At 27.9% G+C, this 14,624-nt stretch overlaps 2 protein-coding genes across 3 annotated transcripts; one reads left to right on the forward strand and one right to left on the reverse strand.

Annotated features, from left to right (window-relative positions):
• Positions 1–2,921: 2,921 nt before the first annotated feature.
• LOC111622469 lies at positions 2,922–7,285 on the forward strand. The gene is made up of 3 exons (XM_023364856.1): positions 2,922–3,147; positions 5,927–6,044; positions 7,110–7,285. The coding sequence occupies exons 1-3, from the start codon at positions 3,033–3,035 to the stop codon at positions 7,219–7,221; spliced, it is 345 nt and encodes a 114-aa protein (XP_023220624.1). The 5' UTR covers positions 2,922–3,032; the 3' UTR covers positions 7,222–7,285.
• A 1,683-nt stretch (positions 7,286–8,968) lies between these two features.
• Positions 8,969–14,376, reverse strand: LOC111622474 (venom peptide MmKTx1-like). Of its 2 annotated transcripts, none has more exons than XM_023364874.1 (3): positions 14,282–14,376; positions 9,270–9,399; positions 8,969–9,184 (listed from the first exon to the last, which is right to left on the reverse strand). In XM_023364874.1, the coding sequence occupies exons 1-3, from the start codon at positions 14,358–14,360 to the stop codon at positions 9,043–9,045; spliced, it is 351 nt and encodes a 116-aa protein (XP_023220642.1). In that variant the 5' UTR covers positions 14,361–14,376; the 3' UTR covers positions 8,969–9,042. The 2 variants fall into 2 exon arrangements, with proteins under 2 accessions (XP_023220642.1, XP_023220638.1); XM_023364870.1 differs by lacking the exon at positions 14,282–14,376 and adding an exon at positions 13,082–13,176.
• Between the last annotated feature and the right edge of the window lie 248 nt (positions 14,377–14,624).

The raw sequence follows: 14,624 nt of genomic DNA on the forward strand, positions 1-14,624 counted from the left end.
AAATAACAACTAAAAAAGGACATTCCAAAAAGTAATGCACAAAAAGATTTAGGTATATAAAAAAAAATAAATTCATTAGTTGTAACAAAAATTATAAAAATAGAATAGACCTTGAGCCTTGTCTGACTCCTAAGTCCTTTCACGAGCCTTTCAAGGACTATTATACCATTAAAATTTAGCTAAATATTTATTAAATATTACATACAGCTACTATTTTTAATATAATTAATTAATTTTCAATGCATTTTATTATGCATTAAAAATTAATTAATTATATTAAAAAATAGTAGCTGTATGTAATATTTAATTAATATAATAGTAAACAGTAAATATTAAAGTCTTAAATTTAAAATTCAAACTTTAAAAATAATTTATAGTGTAATTAAATATTGATATTTACAGTTTAAATCTGTGTGTATAGTGAAATAAATAAATAAATTTTTTATTTTGTTTAAATCATTGTTTATGTTGATCTCGACAACTTCAGATAAACTAATATCAAGTTGTAGAGATAAAGACATTTTCTAGATATTATAGAACTTGTTTAGGACGATTTATATCCAAAATTAACAAATGTATTAATTATTACCTGTATTAGTATTGCAACAACTTACTTTACTGTACAGTTGACCCCCCTATAACACTGTTGATTACTCCGTTTTATATGAATTCCATGTTGTACGAGTCACTTAGATTTTACAAATACGTGAGCCGTTCACAGNTTTTTTTTTTTATTTAACTCTAAATTATTGTGATGTTATCGTGGCTAATTATGGAGTTTAAATGTTAATTTTTTGATATTTTATATGAAAATATTGTTAGAATTTTCGGATATTTGTAATTTTCAAGGTTTTGAAGGATTATTTTTAGTAATTGGGATGAAGGAAACTTGTAAACAGGACGATTATAATGCTTAATTTTTTATAAAAAATTATTTTATTTTATTAAATATGTCTTGTAGTAAGTATACAGTTATCAGCTGTATAATTTATTTAGCATTAGGATTGGATTTACGAATAAATTAAGTCACAGTTTAGACTATCACGCTTATAAATTTATTATTGTTTGATAGAGAGAAGGGCTTTTTATATACGTTAGAGCTACAACAAATCTAAATTCTGCCTTTGTTGGCATGATTTTCAATTAGTAGAGGTACCATTATTAAAGGATCGACTGTACTTATATATATTAATACAGCCCTTCATTCCAACAATTTATTGTAATTCCATTATGATATTAATTACATATTTATAATAAATTTAAATTTATTGCTACGTAATATTGTCATTTATATAAAATTATACGCTGATTCATTTTTAAAAAATGTCAATATTGATTCATATTTAAGGATGTAATGTGACTCGCTTTACGACTCATGTCATAAGAGAGGGGTTTAATGTAAATTAAACAATTAAAGGAAATGTAATAACAGATGAATGAAATCTTTATAATTTTATTTTTATCTCTACTAAAATTAAAAATACATAATATAAATGTTAAGAAAGTTGGTAAATGCAATGGAACCTTCAACAACGGCGCCCTGTAAATGGCGACCATTTTCAGGAACGTTTCTTTTTGAAATTCATACAAAACAATTTACTAACAACGGCCATTTTAATGTTCCTGTCAATGGCCATCGTTCATAGGTTTGACTGTATATTCTAGTTATACACTGTAGTGAAAGGCAGTACAAATCTCAAGTAGATAGAAGACACTAACTTGCAGTGATAAAGTATTTAAAAATATATATAGAGTTAAATATGTAGACGTTATACTTTTTTACAATGACTTGATTTTCTTTTTCTTATAATAAATAATCAGAAATCGAGTCTACGAAGTTCACACGAGTTCACATACCAGTTTACATTAGAGCTGGCACTCTAATTCTTGAATTGTATTAATCTACAGTCAATTATGAATAAGAATGAAGAATAAAACTGGCACTCCTTCTTCATTCTTTTTCATAATTGACTGTAGATTGATACAATTCAAGAATTAGAGTACCAGCTCTAATGTGAACTGGTATGAACTCGTGTGAACTTCTTGGATTCGATTCCTGATTATTCAATTCAATTTTTGAATTGTGCCAATCTATAATCGATTATGGGTGAAAATGAAGAGTAAAATTGGCCGTCCAATTCTTAAATTTTACCAATTTACGACCAATTATAAGTGATAATGAAAAATAGAAGTGAAACCAATTCATGAGTTGGTTTGGAGTTCTAGCTCTGTTCTTCATTCTCACTGATAATTGGTTGTACAGTAGATTGGTATAATCTCTCACAATAAAGCTGGCTGTTTGGCACAAATTACTTGATATATTACTCAAAAATAAAGCAGCTGTATGGCACCTAGTGTATTGATTCTTCACTGAAAACTGAAGCTGGTCATGAAGAATATGAGCTACTGATGCCACATTCAAAAATGAAATTAATCGTGTGGTGATGTCGCACGTTAACGAAACTAGTTTTAGAGAAATATTTCACGTTTTACTTTAAATTTTATTATTATTTTTATAATAAAAGCAGAATAACTAGCGAAGAAAGATGCTATCACCTCATGTTAATGGACGAAAAAGGTGAAAGTCGTAAATTTGAAAGCATAATTAACACTTTTGTGTGAGTAAAGAAAAGTATTAAAAGAAGTTATCCAACTGTTAAAATATAAAAGACTTATTTATTATAATATAAAATAAAGCAAACGATAATTTTCTTAACTTTATACAAAAATGTTTGGCTGAAAACTTTTTACTTTATGTTTATAAAGTGTACACGAACAAGAATTGTGTATACAATTAAGTACAGTAAAACCACAATGTAGTATAATAGTGAAAGAAGTAGTACATAATAGCTTTTATCATTGCAGTTCATTAACAACGATGTATTTCCCGTTTAATAAGTTGGTCGGGATGAAGGGGAATGGATAATTAACGGTATAGAACACCCAACGATAACAACTCATCACTCTGTTAGTAGAATATTTTGTTAACTTAGTTGTAACGTTTGTCGTAAATATATTCTACGTTCTGTACTATGAAGTGTGCTTTATTATTTCTAGCTATTAGCATCCTGGTAACGTTGCTGAGTGCATTTCGTAAGTCTGGAAATAAGCCAAACGTTCGTTTCCGGGTTGTACCCAATGTCAATGGTAAGTTCTTTTTTTTTTTTTTTTATTTAACTCTAAATTATTGTGATGTTATCGTGGCTAATTATGGAGTTTAAATGTTAATTTTTTGATATTTTATATGAAAATATTGTTAGAATTTTCGGATATTTGTAATTTTCAAGGTTTTGAAGGAAATTAATATAATAGTAAACAGTAAATATTAAAGTCTTAAATTTAAAATTCAAACTTTAAAAATAATTTATAGTGTAATTAAATATTGATATTTACAGTTTAAATCTGTGTGTATAGTGAAATAAATAAATAAATTTTTTATTTTGTTTAAATCATTGTTTATGTTGATCTCGACAACTTCAGATAAACTAATATCAAGTTGTAGAGATAAAGACATTTTCTAGATATTATAGAACTTGTTTAGGACGATTTATATCCAAAATTAACAAATGTATTAATTATTACCTGTATTAGTATTGCAACAACTTACTTTACTGTACAGTTGACCCCCCTATAACACTGTTGATTACTCCGTTTTATATGAATTCCATGTTGTACGAGTCACTTAGATTTTACAAATACGTGAGCCGTTCACAGCCCGGCACACGTATTTGTAAAATCTAAGTGACTCGTACTACATGGAATTTATATAAAACGGAATTATCAACAGTGTTATAGGGGGGTCGACTGTATNATGTAAATTAAACAATTAAAGGAAATGTAATAACAGATGAATGAAATCTTATTTAATTATAATATAATTTATCTTTATGTTCATATTTATTTAATATAGTAAATTATTAAGTGTATGAAAGTAAATTATTAAATATGGTGGATGCTGTAGATATATTATGTGATTTGTTCTATAGTGATGAATATAAATGAAAGTAAAAGTTAGGTTATTTGCTAATAATATTTGGAAATTTTAAGCATAATAGTGCTTTATATATAGAAAGATATATGTCGAGAACATCTTTAAATATAGTGATTAACGAATTATATAGTAAATTCATATATGATTGCAGATAGGCAAAAATTTCGCAAGATAATTTAGCTTAATCCTCTGGAAAAATGAGATAAATTCGTTATTTTCATCCATGAAAATTATAATTTCCTTTAGCTTATTATTGTAAAAACAGCAATTAAATATGACAGAATAATATTTTTACTAAAGATGTGAATTAATTTGATAACATAAGATTGAAAAAGTTTTACCTATTTGCATTAATTAATAAAACACAAATCACGTTGCAGAAGTTGCGAAATTACTTTGCGAAGTTTGGTTGTGCAAGAAAGTGGAAATTTCCATTTGGTTGTCATTAAACATCTGTTGGTTGCATCATCATCAGCATTAAATAATTACTGTACATTCAAAGTAATGTTTAACATTAAAACATATAGAATATCTTGTAAATGAATAGGGTATGTATTATTCTTTACTGGTATAATCTTTGCTCTTATTACTCATTACATATGCTATAAATTTAATCACCCTTTCTGCTCTAATCAATATCATGAACCCTCTATAATCAATACAGTAAACTCTTGCTGTAGTGAATCATGGAACAGCTCAGAGTGCAGTTAAAGATGATTGAAACTAAGTTTTAAGTTCGCATGAAATCCATAATATTAAACTTTCCTCTTGATAGATATAAAAAGGAGGATTAAAAACATAAGATTTTACACTTTTTAGCTTAATATATGGTTAAAATATAGAGAAAAATAATCTAAATAATTATGTGGCATAATAAAAAGGCGTATTTTAAGCTATTATATTTTTTTAATTTTAATTTTAAAAATTATTATGAAAGCTATAGACTTAGAGCAAGTGTGCCTGCAGATTAATGTTTTAAGAGGCAAAACATCTACGATTTTAAATTAACTAACCAATCAATTTATTGACAAAAATCATATTCTTTATATAGGTTTAATTTTACTTAGAATATCTTCATTTATCTTATTAAAATACTTTTGTTCAATATAATTGCTATTCGAATAAAGCAAATCTCAGAGGAGGTAACTGCCATGTCTGTGGTCCATGTGAGAACCAAGAGTACCTTTGGTTCTAAGAATTAAATCATTGAATCATCCAGATTGAAATTGATCTAAATTCATTTTTTTTCTCACCATTACTATACTAAAGTTACTACTTTCATATTTATAAAATTTCCTCTGTCTTCTATTGAAAGTGGATATAGTAAATTGAATAGACAACGAACAACTAGATGATTTTCCAAAGAGAGGTGGTTTCTAGAAGAGCATTCTATTAGAAACTCGCAGCTATTTAAATGTTAGACACGTGAAGAAAACCCAGTAAACTCCACGTGGCAAGCTTCTTGGTGAGGTGCAACCCACGACCACTATTTAGTGGTTTTATCCACTCTGCAATTGGTGGGCATTCCATTGAAAGAGAGAGAAAAACAGAAAAAAAATTTTGGATGAATTACAGACAACTTACAGAATTGCCTTACAAAATCGAGTGTTAATTTACAAATCTCCGAGAATATTTATGATTTAATTAAGAGAATTAAGGTTGTTCTTGGTTCTGTAAACCGAGAGAAATCTCCAGCGAGAAAATTCCTGGAAAAGTCTCTTTTTTTTCTAAAATTTGCATTATTTGAATAATAATTACGTAGAGCAAAAATATTTTTTAAGAATAAAAGAGAAATGTAGATGTTAAGTAATCAAGTTGATATTCTAATGCGGGATTATAAGTGTCAATTAAAACTTTTACTCGAATAAAAGTATATTTGTTTGTTTTATTTTTCTACAATGTTTTAAATTATATAATTTCAATTTTCTGATTTAGGTAAATGTAAAGTAAAAAATAAAAATCGAGAAAATCATGAAGTATGGTATAACAAGAAAAAATGCGAAAAATTTACTTGTATGGTCGACGATGATTTTGCATTTTTGCTTATAAGAAGGTAAGTAATTTATTAATTTTTAATCCATGCATAACTAAAAAATACATATAATTTCAATATAACAAATTATAACTCTTGTAAACAGCTACAAGCTTCATACGTTTTGAAAAGTTAAAACTTACATAATACGTATAAATTATAATACCAAATACAGTTCTGTACTGGGAATCTTGGTTCGAGTTCAGGTTTAGAACTTCAGGAATTTATGGGCTATATCTTACTCAATATGGGCTGTACAAATTCTCTTAAGTCCTAAAAGTTAAACAGTAAAAAAAAAAACCAAAAATAAACTACTTAGTGAAATTTTAGAGAGATTTTATTTAAAAAATTACAAATATTTTAATTTAGATAATTATTCTAGTACTTAGAGAATGTTAGAGAAAATATAATTCATACAACACAATTTTATAATTTATAAAAGTTCGATTAGAAGTATTTTTTTAATGACTCAGAATCTTCTCCTTAAAATACCACAAATAGGAAATTTAAATATTAAAAAATAATTTAAAATTTGATATATTTAAGTATTTAATGTTTTCGATTTATTAAAATTAAACATATATTTATATTTTTATTAATTACATTATTTACATTATAAGATTTTTTTAAAATTTAATAATTTGTACTGAACAGATTCAGAGTTAAAACAGTAAAGAATTAAATAATATGTTAAAGTTTTTGTCAATGTTTACTGAAAAAATTCACTTTATCTCTTCTGCACATTGATAGGTGGCGCTGAAACACGCAAAGATTGACTACTAGCGCCATCTATCAATCTTTGTGTGTTACAGCGCCACCAACAAATAATCTTCACTTATTTTGTATAAATTCGCACTTATTCACATAGAAATCATTCACTCCTCAGTACTATGAATAGTTTTTATGTTAAAATGTTGTTTTTAGATAAAGTACACGTTTATCTGTAAAGTTATTAGCATTTATATGGTTAATCAGACTTTGAGAAATACACCAATATTGTTAATATCTTTTAATAAAGTAATTTTAAATATAATTAATTTATTATTAAACTTAAAATAAAATTATAATCTCTATTATTTTATTTAGGTGCATTGATACTCCGAAAGAAGAAGACATACCTCAAGGATGCGAATTGCTATGTACAGGAAAAGGAAAGATATATCCTGAATGCTGCGAATATGTAATTGGATGTGAATAGGAATTTTTTAATACTAAACAATACACTATCATATTTTACATGTAAACATAAGTAATCAATAAATACTTCCATTATATACCTATTAAGTATTCATTATTTTCATGACTTTCAATCAAATTCCTTTTCTTTATTCCTAAATAATTTCTAATGATTTTATTCTCATTTCCTTAATGATGGATCGAGTTGATCAATTTTTTTAACATGGTTGATGGATTGAACGTATGGGATAAAGCAACGCAACACATCTGCCTAGGAAGATTCTTCTCGAGAGGATTTTCTATGGGAAACTAACTTTTAATTAGGTGTTAGACACATGAAGAAAAACTCGGAAATCTCCACATTGGTGAGGTTGCGAACCCTCGACAAACTACTATGTTTAGTGGTTTTAATTCATTAGTCTCGGCTGGTATGATAATTTATGGACTAATTTATGGATAATTCTATAATTGACTCGGAATACCTTTTGTTTTGTGTTCAAGTAGTAATGTTTAAGATTTCTAGACATTTTGCAAATGTCTGTATACAATGGGAAATATACCTGAGTTTATGATGATTTTTTAAGATATATTAAGACGATTTAATATACTATTAGAAAGACGTATTCATATATATATTATATTTCACTTTAGTAGTTAATACACAATACTCTTGGAGACTATCAAAGAGAAATGGATCCATGGGAGAACTATTGCGTGAGGATTTGCCATGTAATCTTTTATAAGAATGGAATACATATTTTTATTTAAAAAAATAATCTTGGAGGAAACTTTCAAATTAATATCATTCTTTTCCTAGTCCGTCCAAGATATTCTTCAGGGAATATTTTCCATTATTATGGAAGATTTCCATGGGTATTTCATTCTAATGAGTTTTCTCTAATTTAACGATTTCTTTTTAACACTGTTCAATTCAAATTGAATGTTTTAATTGTGCTGTAATGCCTGAAAAAAGCATAGATTTCGCTATGCCATAAGAGTAGGTATACAATAAAACTTCGATTTAACGTTTCCAAAATTGGCACTATATCAAGTGTAGTGCTAATCGGAATACCTCAAACAACAAGCATTATATAAAACTTAGTAATAAAATTTATATATAAGTTTGAGTCGCGAAATTTAGTGATAACCATGTCATATATAACTCAAAATCCTACGTTTAGTAACAGATTAAAATGGTTTCTCTATTTACGGGAAGGATTCGTTGGCAAATTTTTATTGACGCTTTATAGGGGTGGACTATTTGTGTATTTGACCGTACAGTACATCGTTTATACAGACTAGTGATACTAGTGATTTCGTAAACCGTTAAGAAGAGTAAGAAGAAATTGTTGAGAGGAATTTGTGAGAAGAACCTGGCCCCTATTTAGGTGTTAATAAACGTGAAAACTCGGCATGGACAGCTCGTTAGAGAGAAGGGAACCACGAACAAACTACGAGTGTTCAGTAATGTCATTCACTCAACCACTGGTGGGATGGCAGCAGTAGAAAAAATCGCTCTTTGCCCAACCTCAAGGGAGTAAGGGCTCTATACAATGTTTTCTTTTTTGTGTACTTTCTTTATTATAATAATTGAATTTGCCTCAGGTCGCCGTTATCTTCTGGGAGGCCCTTTATGTCGTATACTATAAATCGAAACAGCTTATAGTATAGGACACAGTTCATAGTTTAGCAAAAGAAAATCATAAAAATCAATAGCGAAATCTGAACTGCGGTAAAATGCAATTAGTACAAATTGAAAGTATGCTATTTTAAGAACTTTATTACACGATTTGAAGCATTAAAATACAACAATAATTTCAAATTAAAATTACTGGTTTTAAAATTATGTCATATAATATTTTGGATTATATTTTGGAAATATAGGAATATCATCTTCCTCGCACTCAACGTTAATGCAACAATCGGGGTATTGACCTTTTCCTGGTACTCCTCTGCAGTTTGAAGGAAAAATTACACTCGAACATCTAAAAAAAATTATAACATATTCATACATATATAATTAGCAATAAGCTGTATCGTAAAATTTCTATAAATTCTATATTAAATTACGTTTTTCCAATTAATGTTGTTCCTATTGGAGTTATTTCGCAGGAATATTGAACGCATCTATCAGGATCGTGCCACTTTTCTCCTATTTGCAAGACCTCTCCAGTTCGAGTTTTACAAATTGAAGAATTTACTAAAATTAAATATAAGTTAATACAGTATATTATAAAATGTTTAAAATAATTATAACATTATGTACTGATTACGCTTAATGGAAGTAGCAAATGATGGTCTCTAACATGGAATATACATACATACAAGAATTCGGCCTTACACGAGGTGTTTAGCTGGCGGAAAAGAAGATAAGGGAAAGGGGAGAGGAAGAAGAAGGAAGAGGAGATAGATCGTAGAGAAAGGAGGATCCCTCTGAACGGCGTACGCGTGGCTACATTACCCTCTATGTTTGATGTTGGCTGTAGTCCTTCGAAGAGTCTAAAAGAAAACCTGAGTGAAGCGAACACCAATGATTCAGTGCTGCCACGAATAGCTGTAGAAGTTAGTGCCAAGTGGCTGTTAGTAGGAAGACTTATAACTACTTAACACTAAAGAAACTAAACGTGAGCGTGACTCTTAATACTACTTCACAGCTACACAGACAGCGAAAAAAACAAACGAATACAACGACAAACTAGACGAGACGAACAAACCCACAAAAGACAAACAAGCAACACTCCAAATTTCTTTTTTCTTTTTTCATTTATTTTTTTAAATACCTTTTGTTATTTTTTTAAACATTAACGTACTTACTAACTAACCTACCATAACCTAGGACGAACCCAATCAGATGACTAAAGCTTACAAACCTTAATCTAATTTAATCTAACCGAGCATAATCTTACCAGAAAACAAGCCAAGAGTTCCTAATCTAACATACAACTGGGACCAACTTAAACCAGCCGAATTTTGACTGAAAAAGAAGACGAAAAATAAGAATTAAATATAAAGTTTAAAGGCAGCTACATACCGACAGTTGAAACAAAGCAAGGGAAAGCTAATTGCCATCCGTGCCCCCCGGAATGAGTGCTCTCAAGAGCCCCACTAAGGGATATGAATGCGAGTAAATGATGAAACATTGTACGCGTATGAATGAGTTGGTGCGGGTTACAAGGCCAGTTGTACCCTTCAAGAATAGCAGCTCTCATTAAACTATCTCTAATATGATTGTACCTATTGCAGCAAAAAACTAAGTGAAGTGGTGTTTGGTCTTCCTGAATACCACAATCGCATTGTGGATTGTGGTATTCGGGAAGACCAAACACCACTTCACTTAGTTTTTTGGGGGACAATCGCATTGTGGATTGTCCCCAAGGTTAAATCTATGCAAGTATTGTTTAAAGTTGCCGTGTCCTGTAAGTTGGTGAGTAAAGGTGTAACAAGGGTAAAAGTGGCGAAGAGTCGCAGTAGTTTCAACCTAGTGGATAAAAGTGTAAGTGAGCCTACAAGTGGTGTCACGGTCCCAGCTGTCTTGCCAGAGAATGAAGATTTGCTTCTTGATGTGATTGTTGATGTATGAGGTAGGGATGTAACTAAAAGTACTAGTGACTGAAGATTTTGCAGCTTGTTTGGCAAGAAGGTTAGCGGTCTCGTTGCCGAGAATCCGGGACTCATTGAAAATCTATTCTAATGTTATCTAAGTGTCTAAGAATGTAGTGTGAGATGAACAAGTTTTAAACGACTAATCAGACTTCGCAATCTTGTGTAAAGCTACCCTACTGTCAGAATAAATGCGAGTAAGTTGTGTCTTTTGTCCTTCCTATGCCTAATGTCAATTAAGATCATATAAATAGCTGAAGTTTGTGAGCAGCGTGTACCTAGACGGAAGCATCTAACATGGAACAATGGAATAAGATGAAGAAGAAAATGACGAGGTTTACCTCTGTTACTAATATAAATTTTTTATTAAGTAATTATATTAAGTAACATTCAATTAACTGTAACTAAGAGGATCGTTCTCGATTATTCGAGTTCGGGTTCAGATCAAATCAGAAATCTTTACGTGGAATGATTCAGGTATATCAGCGTTGATCTCTACCTGTATAACATATATAGATGTAGTTAAATTACCTATATTTTTGCGTCATATTTTTAAAAGATTCAAGTTAACTCGAATGATCCATTAAGCTTTGATCCTATTTGACCCTATATACCTTATATTGACCCTATTCATAACACGTGAATCTTCAGAATAGTACTTTGTATTCATAATTTATATCATCCTGAATCGATTAAAATCACATTTATTGCTTAAATAATATATATTCTAAATTCTTTACTTTTTAAAGTTAGTATCAGATAGTAGAACCTGTCTAAAACGGTACACGATGGTATGCCAAATATTTCCGTTTTATAGAGGTTTATACAATTTATATTTTAAGCATTTCTCCTCTAAAATAAGCATTTTATGCTTCGAGAAACGAGCTTATGTGGGTCACAACAGAAAAAAACCTGCAACGAAATCCAATACTCTTGGAATGTGTTTTAAATATGTTCTAGAATTTTACGCGAAAAATTACTTTTTACTTGGTTTACGTTATGAAATTGTTATCCATAAAGTATTTTATTTCCGCGTTAGACAGTTTATAGAGGATATATTTTAGACAGGTTCTACTACATTTATTGATCGTATGTTAATAAAAGTATAATAAATTAATAAATGATATCGAGCTAATAATGTATTTTTTAGTATTATAAAGTATTCTTTTATAATTTAATTTAATATATAAATTTTAAAATACACCCAGAACCTCTGAACAACGGCCCTCTGTAAACAATGGCTGGCCATTGTTAGAGGTGTTTGACCGTGCTTTTTAATTTCGAATTGTCAATGCTATTGCCATCTGTTGTCAAAAACCTGAAACATTTACAATTGTAGATTCTTACTAAATTTGTCAATTTAAATCACATTATTATTAATTATTTTAATTTAAATGTATTCTAATTACATAATTAATAAGCTGGAACACAATTACATTTATTAAATCATCTAAATTTTTCTGAATATTGTTCTAAAGTAAATCATTAAAGTGACGTACAGTACATGGTTAACATTTTTTAGTTTAAAATTAATACTAATTAAAGGAAAATTGAAACTAAATAATTAAATTTTACAGCAATTTAAACAAATATAATTAAATCATTGTTATTGTATACAGGACCTCCTCTTAGCATCCTATCTCTACACATATAAGTAAAAGTAAGTGTATGATCATACATACAATAGTAGATTCAAGTCAAAATTATAAACTTATTTATAAATGAGTATTCAATGGAGGATATAAAACAGAGTTTATAGTATTAGCATTGCATCCATAATAAATTAATAAAGTAAATTTTAATTATAAGAAATGTATATTGTAGTAGGCCTATATATAAGAAAAGAAAAATAGGTTTGAATACTCATTCTTTACACTCTTATAAAGTTCAATTGATGGTTTATTTTACCATAAATACTAATTTTATTGCTTCTTATTCATATTTACAACAAACTACAGAATTTTATATCTTATTCAATTATCTAAACATTAATTCGATTGAACAATAGGAATTATATTGTTTTGTATATGATTTTAAAGATAAACAATGGTAAAGTTTATACTGACTGTTCTTAATAAACATCAATTAATAGATTAACTCCTGTGGTTCTGCAGTTATAGGACACCTCAGGGTTCAAATATAATGCTAACCCAGACTTAAGACACATCCTGAATCATTTATTTAATTCAGATCCCTATAGTTTGCCATATCCTTAACTTTTAAAGCTAATTGTACTAAAATTTGCATTTTACATAATTAAAATAAATTATAAAAACACTTACCACTATTAAAAAAATACGGTATTGCTTGTGTAGTCATTACAAAACTGAATAAAATGAATATAATTTTTCTTATAGACATCTTTTTATGAGTTTATTTAATGTTACATTAAATATTTATCGTTAATTTTCGTTTTTATAATCAAGTATTTCATTTTATTCGTGACGTAAAATGCGATATCTTTCTTTAAAAATCGATTCGTAATTTAAAATATAACGTTTTTCANGTTGTCAAAAACCTGAAACATTTACAATTGTAGATTCTTACTAAATTTGTCAATTTAAATCACATTATTATTAATTATTTTAATTTAAATGTATTCTAATTACATAATTAATAAGCTGGAACACAATTACATTTATTAAATCATCTAAATTTTTCTGAATATTGTTCTAAAGTAAATCATTAAAGTGACGTACAGTACATGGTTAACATTTTTTAGTTTAAAATTAATACTAATTAAAGGAAAATTGAAACTAAATAATTAAATTTTACAGCAATTTAAACAAATATAATTAAATCATCGTTATTGTATACAGGACCTCCTCTTAGCATCTTATCTCTACACATATAAGTAAAAGTAAGTGTATGATCATACATACAATAGTAGATTCAAGTCAAAATTATAAACTTATTTATAAATGAGTATTCAATGGAGGATATAAAACAGAGTTTATAGTATTAGCATTGCATCCATAATAAATTAATAAAGTAAATTTTAATTATAAGAAATGTATATTGTAGTAGGCCTATATATAAGAAAAGAAAAATAGGTTTGAATACTCATTCTTTACACTCTTATAAAGTTCAATTGATGGTTTATTTTACCATAAATACTAATTTTATTGCTTCTTATTCATATTTACAACAAACTACAGAATTTTATATCTTATTCAATTATCTAAACATTAATTCGATTGAACAATAGGAATTATATTGTTTTGTATATGATTTTAAAGATAAACAATGGTAAAGTTTACACTGACTGTTCTTAATAAACATCAATTAATAGATTAACTCCTGTGGTTCTGCAGTTATAGGACACCTCAGGGTTCAAATATAATGCTAACCCAGACTTAAGACACATCCTGAATCATTTATTTAATTCAGATCCCTATAGTTTGCCATATCCTTAACTTTTAAAGCTAATTGTACTAAAATTTGCATTTTACATAATTAAAATAAATTATAAAAACACTTACCACTATTAAAAAAATACGGTATTGCTTGTGTAGTCATTACAAAACTGAATAAAATGAATATAATTTTTCTTATAGACATCTTTTTATGAGTTTATTTAATGTTACATTAAATATTTATCGTTAATTTTCGTTTTTATAATCAAGTATTTCATTTTATTCGTGACGTAAAATGCGATATCTTTCTTTAAAAATCGATTCGTAATTTAAAATATAACGTAAAATAAATATATAATATGAAATTTAATATGTTTTTTAATCATGTAAAAATATTTTCATCATAAAAATAATTCTAATTTAAAAAAAAAAACAAAAAATTAAATTTTTTAATGTAATTTAATCCATT

The sequence above is a fragment of the Centruroides sculpturatus genome, unplaced genomic scaffold (genome assembly GCF_000671375.1).
Source record: "Centruroides sculpturatus isolate CEXI.00-Female unplaced genomic scaffold, Cexi_2.0 scaffold23, whole genome shotgun sequence".
Lineage (NCBI taxonomy): Eukaryota > Metazoa > Arthropoda > Arachnida > Scorpiones > Buthidae > Centruroides > Centruroides sculpturatus.

Excerpts from the sequence above, each read along its gene's own strand:
- LOC111622469 (XM_023364856.1), top strand. The coding sequence starts at position 3,033 with ATGAAGTGTGCTTTATTATTTCTAGCTATTAGCATCCTGGTAACGTTG. Across the intron at positions 3,148-5,926 it reads GGTTGTACCCAATGTCAATG|GTAAATGTAAAGTAAAAAAT; the intron begins GTAAGTTCTTTT and ends TTTCTGATTTAG. Across the intron at positions 6,045-7,109 it reads GCATTTTTGCTTATAAGAAG|GTGCATTGATACTCCGAAAG; the intron begins GTAAGTAATTTA and ends TATTTTATTTAG.
- LOC111622474 (XM_023364874.1), bottom strand. The coding sequence starts at position 14,360 with ATGTCTATAAGAAAAATTATATTCATTTTATTCAGTTTTGTAATGACT. Across the intron at positions 9,400-14,281 it reads ACCGTATTTTTTTAATAGTG|TAAATTCTTCAATTTGTAAA; the intron begins GTAAGTGTTTTT and ends ATTTAATTTTAG. Across the intron at positions 9,185-9,269 it reads ACAACATTAATTGGAAAAAC|ATGTTCGAGTGTAATTTTTC; the intron begins GTAATTTAATAT and ends AATTTTTTTTAG.